Source organism: Neoarius graeffei, chromosome 12, assembly GCF_027579695.1.
Source record: "Neoarius graeffei isolate fNeoGra1 chromosome 12, fNeoGra1.pri, whole genome shotgun sequence".
NCBI lineage: Eukaryota > Metazoa > Chordata > Actinopteri > Siluriformes > Ariidae > Neoarius > Neoarius graeffei.
The window spans coordinates 51,944,587-51,958,736 of record NC_083580.1 but is presented as its reverse complement, the minus strand read 5'-3'; the positions used below and the strand labels follow the sequence as shown (position 1 = coordinate 51,958,736).

The 14,150-nt window shown below is 41.3% G+C and overlaps 1 protein-coding gene across 1 annotated transcript in view; it reads left to right on the top strand.

Moving 5' to 3' along the window:
• Positions 1 to 5,616: 5,616 nt before the first annotated feature.
• The window catches only part of si:dkey-112m2.1 (transmembrane protein 132D), a 424,830-nt gene continuing 416,296 nt past the window's right edge, over positions 5,617 to 14,150 (top strand). The window contains exon 1 of the mRNA XM_060935984.1: positions 5,617 to 6,521. Within this exon, the coding sequence (XP_060791967.1) occupies positions 5,617 to 6,521 (905 nt within the window). The remainder of the gene's footprint in view (positions 6,522 to 14,150) is intronic.

The window sequence follows — 14,150 nt, the reverse complement described above, 5'->3', positions numbered from 1 at the left end:
ATGACTGTTATTTTCAACCTTTACAGATGGACCCTTGAGAATCACTGTGAAAGCTGGAACCTTTAGAGGGAGTAAGGCGTAGTCATGACCACTTCAGAATAAACCAAAGACATTACCTTAAACTAAGTGTAATACATAGTATATAGTGCCTATAATAGTGCCCTTTATGGTTAAAAGAGAATGTGCTGTCTCCCTTTTCTATACAAACGGTAGTGTATTATGGTCACTTTATACCCTCTAGGTATACCTATGGAGTTTCCATCGAACTTATATAGTATTTAATATATTAAGTAGTGGAAAGAGTACAAAACACAATGACTTGACTAAAAGCAGTGCTACTGTAGTAATAATTGAGTTGAGTAATTGAGTTGTAACTAGAAGGGCACTCAGTAGAGTGCATACCTCCACCAAGCCACATATCAACATCAAAATCAAATCACTTGAATTTAGGATAATACTAAAGCTGTACACCAAATTTTATCAAAATACATTCAGTACTTTTTTGAGTTACGTTGGGAACAGACAAAAAAAAAAAATCCTGGATCCACACATGTATCTGGATTTGCATCAAAATCTAATCAATTGTTCCTTGGTCAATGGCCCACCTTTCCTAATTTTTTTTTAAATCAAAATCTGTTCACTACTTTTTGAGTTATGTTGGGAACAGAAAAAAAAAATCTGGCTCCTCATACATATCTGGATTCTGGCTCCACATACCTATTCATATTTGCATCAAAATCTAATCAATTTTTCCTTGGCCCATGGCCCACCTTTCCTCAAAATTTCATCAAAATCTATTCACTATTTTTTGTTATGTTGGGAACAGGCAAACAAACAAACGGAGGTGAAAACAATTAATTATTCAATAACTTTGTTGGAGGCAGTGTTGTAGTTGAGGCACTAAACCTCGAGTTCGAGCCCAATCTCGAGTCCCCAGTGTTCAAGTCTGAGTCAAGTCCAAGTCATTAAAGAAAATTTCGATTCGAGTCCGCTACTTATCCGAGTCGAGTCTGAGACCCTGTCCACACGGCAACGGATTCAGGTGAATCTGATAAAATTGTTTATCGTTTCGGCCTGGCGTCCACACGGCACCGGCGTTTTGTGTGCCCCAAAACGAAATCTTTTGAGAACGGGTTCCAGAGTGAAAAAATCTGGCAACGGCGCTGTTGCGAAGTCGTCTGGATGAGTAGAACGGATTTGTTTACGATGACGTCACAACCACATGACTGTCAGTGCTTCACGCCGGGTAGAAGTGTAACGAACTCGATGCGAGTTGTCAACAAATCCTATAACTTGGTTCATGAAACGCTCTTACAAAATATTTTCACTGTGAATATTTATTGTGTAATGGTGCAAAGTGAGAGAGAGAGTGAGAGAATAGCCCTTAGGGCAGAGTCTTTAGTCCAAACACTGCAGAAGCAGTACCAAACCGCACACCGCCTGTGCGCTTTCCAAAAACAAAAACAATCCCGCCAGCAAACATAGAAAAAAAAAAGGAGCGATCTCACCTCTTCAGATGTTGGTTTAAGTCCGACAATACATTCCTCAAAAAGGGCGTAGAAGAACAAAGTAATCCATCAACGTGTAGCATTCAATTTATTCCAGACCATTAAAGAATTCTGGAGGATATCAGAATGTTGGCGTACCGGCTTCCATCTACCCCCATTCATTCCTCTTTCCGCGTCTTTCGTTTTACGCTACTGATTAATAATCAAAACTTTATGTGGCTGATGCTACAGAAGAAGGGGTTTATGCGCATGCGTCTACTTCTTCTATTGTTCTGGTGTCTCCGATGGGACCGTCTTACAGCGCACGTAGTGGTGTGGCATGTGTATTGCATCGTTTTCAGCAAGCGCTGCGTTGCCATATGTACCTGAAATTTTACTGATCCGTTGCCCATGTGGACGCGATGTTTAAAAAAAAAAATCTCGTCGCCGTTGTCGTGTGGATGTAGCCTGAGTCAAGTCCAAGAACAAGACTCCAACCGCACCATTTGACAGTGGCTATTGCTGCCTTTATGTGAAACCGTCTCTACGACTGTGTTGGACTTAACGTTACTGCTTGACTGCCCCATTTTAGTTAATAGGCTACAGATAAGAAGCTTGTTCATCGCTCAGCAAGCCTCGCTATCAACAGGGCAAATAACATGAGAGAGGGTTAACACTAGCTAGTTCATTGGTCAGCAAGCAAGCCCCGCTATCAACAGAGCAATGAACATAGCGTGTCAGTTACTTCTTTGGGTGGAGTCTTGCCAAATGACAATTGAAATTCGAGGTTGTCCCCGTCGTCTCCTCAAGAGTTCTTTTACATATGGAACACACAGCAGTGCATTTTTCCTGACAGCACGAGAAGTCTGTATAGACCCTTTTCAGTCACGTGACCTTCGTAAACGCGACCACCATTTTGGACATGTAGCGGACTTCGGCTCGAATTGGTTTGAATGCGAGGAAGGCGACAAACGGAGAACATACAAGAAAAAGGAGCGAGATGCAGAAAACACCTTCGCTATCCAGCGACGTAGGGCATTTACAGGGCGAGCAGAGGGAGAAATGACAACAGTAACGACACATTAGCAACGCCGTGCAGAAATAACGGTTTATGGCACAGACCCTTTCGGTTCTCGCTCATCTAGCTGCTACAATGACTGCTTAGACTGCAACAATAATACCTAATACACATTTAAGTATCCGTCGTAAAGACGTGAAACTCGTCGAGTGACGAGTGTGTTCATTGATAAGCTAACACAATCTAAAAGTAAACATACCATCACACTGCCCTGGCACTGTGTACAGTTTACCTTCTATGGTTTGTGCACTCACTATTTGCCATTACTTTCTCCAACCGTTGTTAGAGATTACAGGGAATGGCCTGGATTTAAGAGACAAATACATGTTCCTCTCAGCGGATCATCAGATTAACGTTTTTAAAAGCGATTAGTGTGCACACAGCAACACCAATACACGATTCGTCTGCACACAGCAACACCAATACACGGATACGCTCGGCTCCGCAGGCATCCTGCGCTCCAAATCACTCCGCCCTGAACAGCGAGTGCCCTCTGGAGGGTGCGCACTCCGGCCCTGCGCAGCTCACACAGCGCGCGAGTGAAGTGCACGAGCCACGATTCGGGACTGAGCCGCTGTGTGTGTGATCCCAGCGCAGATCACTTACCACTCGCAAGTGGAAGGATGGCAAGCTTAAAGACAATCGTTTTTTTTTTTTTGTTACATAGTCAAGAGAGGTGTCGGATCACCGGATCCAGTGTAAATAGCTGCCGGAGCCAACGCCCGAGGTTCTGGAGCGCGCTCCGGCTTGCTCCCCCTCAAATTAAGCGCTGTTTGTAGGACACTGCCTCTGATCTGTCCTACAGTCTACCAACAGCAAAGGAACACAACGCTAGCTAATGTCGTTAGCTAATAGCTACTACAGAAGAACAAAGAGGTTACAATGGGTTATTTTAGCCTATTTGGTTACACACTCGCCGCCACAGAATGTTAACAGCAATGTAATGCCTTTTCTGGCTAATTTTATTCGTCTTACCTCCAACAAAGTGGTCACTACACAAGCGTTGGTATGCCGAGGGCTGCCAATCTGTTAATGGCCGCTATCCATCTTCTCCGTCGGGATCTGATAAAATGATAACCCTTGCCTTGTTTGTTGATGGTTACTACATCCAGGTGCACAACAATATAGTGGCATGATGGAAGTCTTGCTGAAAATAAACACTTTCTTTGCTGCCGTTCCTCAATGCTGGCTGTGGTAAACTACTGGTAGTACATGTCCAAAATGGCGGCCGCGTTTGTCGTGACGTCACGTGAAAAGGGTCCATAAGCAAAGCAGACAATCCTAGGGACATTCTCTCCAGGCATTTTAGCGCCATTAACGTTAGTTTGTTCCTGAACATGACATATGAACAGGTGAATGTGCATTCTCTTGCAAGAACTTAGTATAAAAATTAATGTAGATATAAATATCTCATGCCAAATTATTATGGCATGTTAGAAAAAATAAAGAAAAAATCCGAGTCCTCGTCTCCAATTTATGAGTCTGAGTGCAGTTAATGCATGAGTCCAGGTCCAAGTCATCAGTGCTCAAGTCCAAGTCAAGTCATGAGTCCTTAAAATTAGGGCATGAGTCGGACTCAAGTACTACAAGTCTGGTTGAAGGAGGTAATAATTTTAAACTTCAGTAAAAATTGTATTCGAGATAATTACTCAGGTAAGAGTATGTAATTTTTATCTATTTATAATTAACACAGCTAATTCAAAAATATTTGGTTCTTATGTTAACTAACCAGCGAGCTATGCTTAAGTGAACACCACAACAATTATCAACAATATATAAAGAAAGATAACTTTAGCTGGCTGCTAACTTAGCCAAATGTTGTTGGGCTTTCAGTAGCTTGCTAGTCAGTAGCTTGCTAGCTCATGTCATCCAAATTTCTAGGTACATGTTTAGTTGTTTAGCCAATGTACCACTGCACATTATCCTGACATTATCTATAGGCTGTAGCAGCACTTGGATATATTAAGTAAGTGCTTATAAAATAGCACAAAATAATTTTCACATCAGACTTTACTTATTGTGATTGCTTTGTGTTATTTTGAGCAGGTCCTGACATATCTTCAGAATAATGGATTAAGTTCTAAGTGTCTTTGCACTTAGAACTGCTCAGATTTCTCTGAAGGCATAATGTCAAAACATAATTCTAATTCAACACACGTTAAAACTTGAAATAAATGTGCCTGAACCTAACATTGTGGTATGTCAGCCAAGTGGTTGTGTTAGTAGAATCATGGGCTATGGTGACAGGAAGTGGTACGTACAGCTCAGTTTTTCTTCTGCCCTCTGTAGCCATCCCTGCAACCATCATGAATTAAAGTCTTTATTATTTGTATCTGTAATGATGTTCAAGAATAAATGTATCTTACAGAGAGCCATGTACTGAAGTATTGCAAAAAGAATATGTGTAGTTTGCTACTTACTACCACTGATTATATTAGAGGCTCTCTGTGGGTATAATATTTGGATAAAATCTTTGAGCTTTTATATGAACACTGGATATCCCTAAAGGTCCTTAAAGGGGTCTCTAAGAATTATACCCAGGTTAAGAAATGAATCAGGAGTCAAGATTTTAATCGCTGATTTGTTCCAAATGAAAATTCAACTTTGAATGCGATAGAATCCAGTGTTGTTGGTTTAGTCCACCCTTAAAGAGTTAAACAATCTATGTATCACTTTCAGGTTACACTTGATCACAATATATGTGTTGTTGCAAGTGCATGATCAGTGTCTGTGACCCCACAAATCTCCTGCACCTTCCTTTCACCCTGAATCAGTGACGCAAAATCAATAGGGACTCTCAGGAGCCTCAATCGGTCCAAATATCTCTGGAGCACTGCTCCAGCTTGATAATGAGGCAGTCTGGTTTAGAAAGTGGGCCAGCAGACACTGCACAATGTCAGAGACAAATAACTTTCAGTGTGTAGCGTGGTGAGAGGCTCTGAGCAGCTGCTGCACTTCAGCTCTCAGGTTAAAGGTCTTATTGCAGAGGAACTGAGTATAATCAAAAAGATGAGTGATGTCTCTCCCTGTCTTCTCTCCTGCTTGGCAGTGATGGATGGCCGACTGTTGCTGGAAGGTCTGCCAAGATATGGCGCTGTGCCTACGTACCTGCCAGTGCAGTACCAGGTGCTGAATGCGGAGCTAGCCTTCTTCCTCAAGGAGGCCAACCAGGACATCATGAGAAACTCCAGTCTACAGGCACGCACTGAGCTCTTCTTTATTCAGCAGGCCAGGAGAAACCCTGTGGTCAATGCTAGTTATGGACCCTTCTCCGTGCAGCAGCCCATACCCATGGAACTCCTTGATCCAGGGTTCTTCAACAACCCATCAACATCATCTTTATCTTCTTCAGCTTCTTCTCCACTGTTCACTTTTAACTGGAAGATTCAGACCTTCATCATAAGTGAGCGCATCCACCTCAGCTGGCCCAAGGTCCAGGTCTTGTTCTATGTCGTAGGCCGAGACTGGGATGACTACAGCACTGTGGACCATCTCCCTTGCATCCGGATGTTTGCTTTCCATGAGACGCAGGAGGTTCGAGGCACATGCCGTTTGAAAGGTGAACTGGGGCTTTGCGTGGCCGAACTGGAGCCGCTGCCCAGCTGGTTCAGCCCACCTAGTGTGGTGCCTGGGAGACAAAGAACACCTCAAACTGAAGGCACCCCTGTGGAGCTCTACTATATGGTACAGTCCACAGAAACCGGCAAATGTAAACCAGAAAGTTCCCGTAAGGCAGGTGCTATCCGCTCTGAGCCACAGGGGCCGGCTGGATACTTTTCAGGGCCTACACCCATGCGGAGGATCGGCAGTGTACGTCTGTTTCAGCCACTCTCCGAACTTCGCCTGGACAGGAACTTTGTGGTGATGGTGCCTTCCAGGCCATTCAGGCAAAGAGAGACAGTGTCGGTCTTCCTGGCTGCTTCTGCTCTTTCATCAGTGGAGATCTTCACCCTCAGGTGAGAGACCTGCTTTGTATTAATTTTTGAGCAGAGGTATTCAACTAAAATTTGTAAGCGTCCAATTAGATAGACTCCATTACAATTAGTTATGAAGGTCCGGATAAACAACAACAACAACAACAACATGACAGAACAGTGACAGCAGTTATCTTTTAATGCTTAACAATTAATAATAATGATTAGCCATGAAATAACACTTAATGATTATTTCATGGCTGTAAATAAAACAATTTGAAGTTGTTTTGTGCTGTTTTGCTGTGGTGCTTCACATTACCACTTATTGGCTAGTGGACTCTGAGATAGAGGTGTGCACATGACTGTCTCTTTAATCCTGCTGAAGCTCCTACTCCCACAGAATGTTTGACAAATACTAGCCATACCAGAGTTATCATCTTTGAATGTACTGGCCCATGAAATTTGAAGAACTTACTGCAGATGAATGGATACTAATGAACCCATGCTAATGAACGTGGTCTTTCTTTGTCTCACTAGCTTCAGATTTGACAACTTATGATCTACTAGTTGCCAACCTCTGATTTAGAGGAACAATTTGGTCAAATATGAAATACAGTACCAGTCAAAAGTTTAGACACACCTTCTAATTCAATGTTTTTTCTTTATTTTTATGAATTAAATGTCACTTCATGTCTTAAAGTAATGATGGATGTAATTTATTTTTATTTAGTTTATTTAGTTATTTTATTTAGTTGAGCGGTTCTTGACATAATATGGCTTACTACAGTTGTGGAATAGGGCTATTTACTGTATTTTTATTATTTACTACTTAATGTTTGATCTCAAATGCATTAAGACAACAATAGTGTGCGAAGTGTCATCAAGGTAAACGGTGCCTACTTTGAAGAATCTAAAATATGAAACATATTTAGCTTATTTAACACTTTTTTTTTTGTTTACCGCATAATTCCATATATGTTCCAGATGTTATTTCATTGTTTTGATGTGTTCAGTATTGTTCTACAATGTAGAAAATAGTCAGAACACAGAAAAAACTATGAATGTGCGTGTGTACATACATTGGCACATCAATAACTTTCGTTATAGTCATCCTTCTTTTTATGCCATACCCATCTTGAGTGTTTATTGCCAAAAAGCTCCATTTCTGTTACATCAGACCATAGAACACGGTTCCAGTCAAAGATTCAAAGTGTTTATTGTCATATGCACAGTAAGGAACATGTCCTCCTGCACAATGAAATTCTTAGTTTGCTGTCCACCATGAATGCCAAATTACAACAATAAATAGGTGGAAGAAATAATACAAAGTAAAAGCAATATAGTGCAAAATAAAAATAGTATAATACAAAATAAAAGTAATATAGTACAAAATAAAGGTAATATAGTGCAAAATAAGCAGTATAATACAAAAATAAGGCAATGATAGAACGGAGCAGTCAAAAAGGGCAGTAGTGTGCAAACATGTACAAACAAATGTAAACAGTCAAGGACAGTTTACAAGGAGGTAGTCCATGGTTATAGACTCCTGTTTGCTGTTCAGGAGTCTGATGGCGGTGGGAAAGAAAGAGTTCTTTAATCTGACAGTCCTGCATTTCACACTTCTGTACCTCCGGCCTGAGGGTAGAAGTGTGAACAGTCCGGCTGGGGGTGGGTGGGGTCTTTGAGGATGGAAGCAGCTCTCCTGTGGACTCTGCGGTGGTAGATGCTCTGCAGAGAGGGCAGTGGAGTTCTGGTGATCCTCTCAGCAGTCTTCACCACTCTCTGCAGGCATTTGTGGTCCATAGCCGTAGTGCTGCCGTACCACACAGTGATGCATTTGGTCAGGATGCTCTCAATCGCGCAGCTGTAGAAGTTGCTGAGGATCTTAGGCGACATACCAAACTTCCTCAGCCTGTTGGAGAAGTGTCAGGTGCTCATCTTTGTGGTTAACTGACAGAAAATACTTTTTTTTGGCATACCTTCCAAATAATCTCTTGTCATGGAGGTGGCCTCTGATGGTGGTTTTGGAAACTTGGAAACCCTAAGATTTTACTTTTTTTTGTAATTCACTAACAGTGATCCTTGGGGATTTTGTTGAATGAGTAGGGGTGCACAAACTTTTGACTGGTACTACACAGTGTTCCCCTTTGTCCTAAATACTAAAAGGGCAGACTACAGACATTAAACATGTCTTGACTGATCGAGTACATTTGGGATAAAGGAGACATTGTGAACATTTAATTTTTGACAAATTATTTGTTCAGGATACAGTATTCCATGTTGTTTCATTAAAAATATTGTGGAATCTAATTTATTTTGAATTGTGTTTACCTCTCATCTGTTGTGATTTAACAGTAATGACAATTTACTTTAAGCCCTAATAGGATAAATAAGGGTTTGATGCAGTGACAGCAGACAACCGACCTGTGTGTAAATAAGTGTATGAGGAATTAATATTAATATCTTGTTGCTATGCTTCCTTACACCTCACAACTGAAATCAGTACCGGTACTGCGCCTTGAGTTATGCATCGACAAACAACACAGCCAATTTGTCAGGCAGTATGAGCATTAGATTATAGCTTAACTGCTTTTGTCTCAGATGAGTGATGATGAACTTTAGGACTCTATTAAATTTAGGATTAGAGTGCCATTTTAAATGGACTCTGATACACTCCATTTAAACATATCAAATCTGTAAGTATACAGAGGATGTTTATCTATTAATATATGCTGAAGAAACGAGTAATAAAAATATCAAAACTTAACAGAAATATGTTTATTTTACTGTTTTTTTTCTTGTCCCCTCGCAACCATTACATTATCTGAAGCTCCTCCCACTTCACAGTCACATCATGTCATATATCCCTTAAAAACGTGCTTCCTGATATATATGCAATTTACGTCATTATGACACACATATCTATGTCCTTTATAAACCTTATAAATACACTAATTACAGTGAAAACACTAGAAGACCTGCATTCATGAAAATGTACATTTCTTCCTGTTGCTGAGTATAAGGATACGACTAAGGAATACCTGAAATGTTGATTAGGAGTCGTAGTAGTTTTGTATGGTGTCACACCTCCAGATGAGCATCTCTAAGCCAGTTGTTAAAGGTGTCGCCTCTCATGTATAGTGGTGTAGCCCCCTGGCACTGCTGTTACTGGGCAATGCAACACTAGGTGGTCAGTGTCTTGTGGGGATTCCTGACTGTGCATATTTAATTAGACAAAGCCTTGTTTGCATAGAGTAATGTACAACCCTGATTCCAGAAAAGTTGGGACAAAGTACAAATTGTAAATAAAAACGGAATGCAATAATTTACAAACTTCAAAAACTGATATTGTATTCACAATAGAACATAGACAACATATCAAATGTCAAAAGTGGGACATTTTGAAATTTCATGCCAAATATTGGCTCATTTGACATTTCATGACAGCAACACATCTCAAAAAAGTTGGGAGAGGGGCAATAAGAGGCTGGAAAAGTTAAAGGTACAAAAAAAGGAACAGCTGGAGGACCAAATTGCAACTCATTAGGTCAATTGGCAATAGGTCATTAACATGACTGGGTATAAAAAGAGCATCTTGGAGTGGCAGCGGCTCTCAGAAGTAAAGATGGGAAGAGGATCACCAATCCCCCTAATTCTGTGCTGACAAATAGTGGAGCAATATCAGAAAGGAGTTCGACAGTGTAAAATTGCAAATAGTTTGAACATATCATCATCTACAGTGCATAATATCATCAAAAGATTCAGAGAATCTGGAAGAATCTCTGTGCGTAAGGATCAAGGCCGGAAAACCATACTGGGTACCCGTGATCTTCGGGCCCTTAGACGGCACTGCATCACATACAGGCATGCTTCTGTATTGGAAATCACAAAATGGCTCAGGAATATTTCCAGAGAACATTATCTGTGAACACAATTCACCGTGCCATCCGCCGTTGCCAGCTAAAACTCTATAGTTCAAAGAAGAAGCCATATCTAAACATGATCCAGAAGCGCAGATGTCTTCTCTGGGCCAAGGCTCATTTAAAATGGACTGTGGCAAAGTGGAAAACTGTTCTGTGGTCAGACGAATCAAAATTTGAAGTTCTTTATGGAAATCAGGGACGCCGTGTCATTCGGACTAAAGAGGAGAAGGATGACCCAAGTTGTTATCAGCGCTCAGTTCAGAAGCCTGCATCTCTGATGGTATGGCATTGCATTAGTGCGTGTGGCATGGGCAGCTTACACATCTGGAAAGACACCATCAATGCTGAAAGGTATATCCAGGTTCTAGAGCAACATATGCTCCTATCCAGATGACGCCTCTTTCAGGGAAGACCTTGCATTTTCCAACATGACAATGCCAAACCACATACTGCATCAATTACAGCATCATGGCTGCGTAGAAGAAGGGTCCGGGTACTGAACTGGCCAGCCTGCAGTCCAGATCTTTCACCCATAGAAAACATTTGGCGCATCATAAAACGGAAAATACGACAAAAAAGACCTAAGACAGTTGAGCAACTAGAATCCTACATTAGACAAGAATGGGTTAACATTCCTATCCCTAAACTTGAGCAACTTGTCTCCTCAGTCCCCAGACGTTTACAGACTGTTGTAAAGAGAAAAGGGGATGTCTCACAGTGGTAAACATGACCTTGTCCCAACTTTTTTGAGATGTGTTGCTGTCATGAAATTTAAAATCACCTATTTTTTCTGTTTAAATGATACATTTTCTCAGTTTAAACATTTGATATGTCATCTATGTTCTATTCTGAATAAAATATGAAATTTTTAAACTTCCACATCATTGCATTCCGTTTTTATTTACAATTTGTACTTTGTCCCAACTTTTTTGGAATCGGGGTTGTACTTTTTTTTAGAAGAAAGTGTCAATACAAAAATTCTTGTACTTAGAATATTAGCTACCATTAATAGTGATATCCGCTGTTTTAAAAATTACCCTATTCACCTGTAGTGTCTTGCTACCCTGCTAGGCCACACCCCCTAGGTCACTCCTCCTGTCTGAAGTCAGAAGGTGATGTAGATAATGTCTGGCAGAAATTGTTGTGGATGATAGCAAAGTTCTGAACACAAGACGCAGGTGCAGTGCTTAGCACTGTTGGCTCATAGCAAGAAGGTTCAGGGTTTGAACCTTGCGATTGGGGCCTTTCTTTGTGGAGTTTGTATGTTCTGCTTGTGTGCGTTTCCTTGGGGTGCTTCGATTTCCTCCCACAGTCCAGAGGCATGCAGATTAGATCAATTGCCTACTCTAAATTGCCCGTAGGTCTGAATGTGAGGCTGAATGGTTGTTTGTCTCTGTGTTAACCAAGCAACAGATTGGCAACCTGCCCAGAGTGTACCCCACCTCTCACCCGAAGTCAGCTGGGATTGGTTCCAGCTTCCCCCCCGACCCTGACAGATAAGCGGTATAGATAATGGATGGATGAATAACAAAGTTCCACTTTGAACTCCTAAATACTCAAAATACCCATGATATTTTATTTAAACTGATCGTGTTATTGAAGATTAGTGTTTTATTTTCCATTACTTGTTTCCTAAATCAAAAGAAGAAGAAGCCTTTATTTGTCACATGCACATTCAAGCACAGTGAAATTTGTCCTCTGCATTTAACCCACAGTGAACACATGCATGCACACAGGGGTGCCGCCAGAAATTTTGGGCCCCATGAAAGATTAGAATTTTGGGCCCCCCAACTTTGCCCACCCTCGTCACAATTGCACTATTGTCATTATTTGACTTTTGATAGCCCATGGACCTTGAGTTTGTGACTTTGTTATTACATTTTATGTATTAACCTACCAGGGACTAGATGAAAACTGGTCAGTGACTAATTCTGGTGCATTTACAATCACAAATGAAAATTCAAGATTTTGCCACATGCCTTCTTGTGCTAGGACAATTGGTAGTGAAATGTGTGATGTGACTGCTAATAAATCATAGAAAAAGTTTTTTACCCAGCATCAAAATACCTATGGAAATCCCATGGATTGTTATGTGTTAGGTAGAAAGCTGTGTGTACTGTTCTGCAAAAAGGGAATATGTTCAAGCATTTATGGGTTGTATTGCTGCTTACCTCCTTCTCCAAAGGGGGGTTCAGTGGTTTGGTAGGGCGGAGGTCCCCCTGAGGCTGAATCTGTGCATATTTAGGGCACCCCATTAGTTATGAAACTGGTTATTAGCACTAGTTATTAGCACCAGCATAACGTAATATTTCATCTTGTTTATCACACAAGTCGGTTCAGTTATTAAAATGGAAAAAATGTCACTGTACAAACTGTAAAAGTGTTCTCTTGATAGGCTAATCCAACCACGTTCATACTGTTCATTTACTATTCGCTAATATTTTGAACACACGTGAGCGATAGCTACCTTTCTTTGGGAAAAACTGAGTGACCAGTTGCCTGCCTCTCCGGTCCCTCTCAGCTTTCAGCTGCCTTTCTTTATGTTTTTGACAGCCGCTCTTCATATTTAGCGATCATAGACTGTACGCACTCCACTGCTGGCTGGCTGGCTGCTGCACCGCGACACAGCAGCAAGTAGCGTTGCACTGATCAGCACACAGATTTAACGCATTGCGCTTCTACCAGAACTGGACCGTACCATTTCGCAAAAGGGGGAGGGTTAAATGACAATATGTTGAAGAACTCAAGAAATAGACAACCTTGTTCAATTAGTTCATTTTACTAGATGGAATATTGCATTGTTGTTATTTCAAAAGTCTTATTAAAATAATTAAAGAATTGTTCTAACCTTTCCCCCCCTGGCGGCGCCCATGCATGCACACATACAAGTGAGCAAAGAGCACACACACATACCCAGAGCAGAGGGCAGCTATGCTACAGTGCCCAGGGAGCAGTTGTGGGTTACCGTAGGTGCCTTGCTCAGCACTTCAGCCCAAGGCCGCCCCTTGTTAACCTAACCGCATGTCTTTGGACTGTGGGGGAAACCGGAACACCCAGAGGAAACCCACGCAGACACGGGGAGAACATGCAAACTCCACACTGAAAGGCCCCCGTCGGCCACTGGACTCGAACCTAGAACCTTCTTGCTGTGAGGTGACAGTCCTAAATCAAAAGAAGCACATGTTAAACAGTGACCATGTCTTGTCAGATTTAAAGCATTTGGAGCTAAATGTAAAATTGTGTACCCTTTATGCTTAGTATTTGCTGATATTTTACTTTAATATTGAAAGTAGGTGCTGTTGGGTCTGGAATGAGGTTGAGAGTCAGAACTAATGAAGTTAGTTCAAAGTTATCTTTTTTTTTAAACCATGTTTAACCAACAGAGAGAGAGAGTTCGGACATCAGAAATGTGTTTGTAATATGGTCATCAGGGTGTGTTTTAATTAATGCAAAGAGAAAGGGAGATGAGAAGGTAGCCCTTGTGTTGAAAGTGCTGCCGATTTTGTTGTGAAATCTGCACTTCTGTCAGTCTCCTCTGTAGTTTTTTTTTCATTTTTTTTTTCAGCTGAGCTCATGCTTCCACTTTGTCTGATTAGATCTTCCAAGAAGGTACGGTCTCATCTCTGAACTCCTGCAACAATGAGTAAATGTCTTTTGTGAAGTCCTCATGGGAGGCAGGAGATGGGAGCTCTTGCTCTGTTCTCATCTCAGACTGGACTTCATCTTGTTTTTTTTCCCCACTAGACAG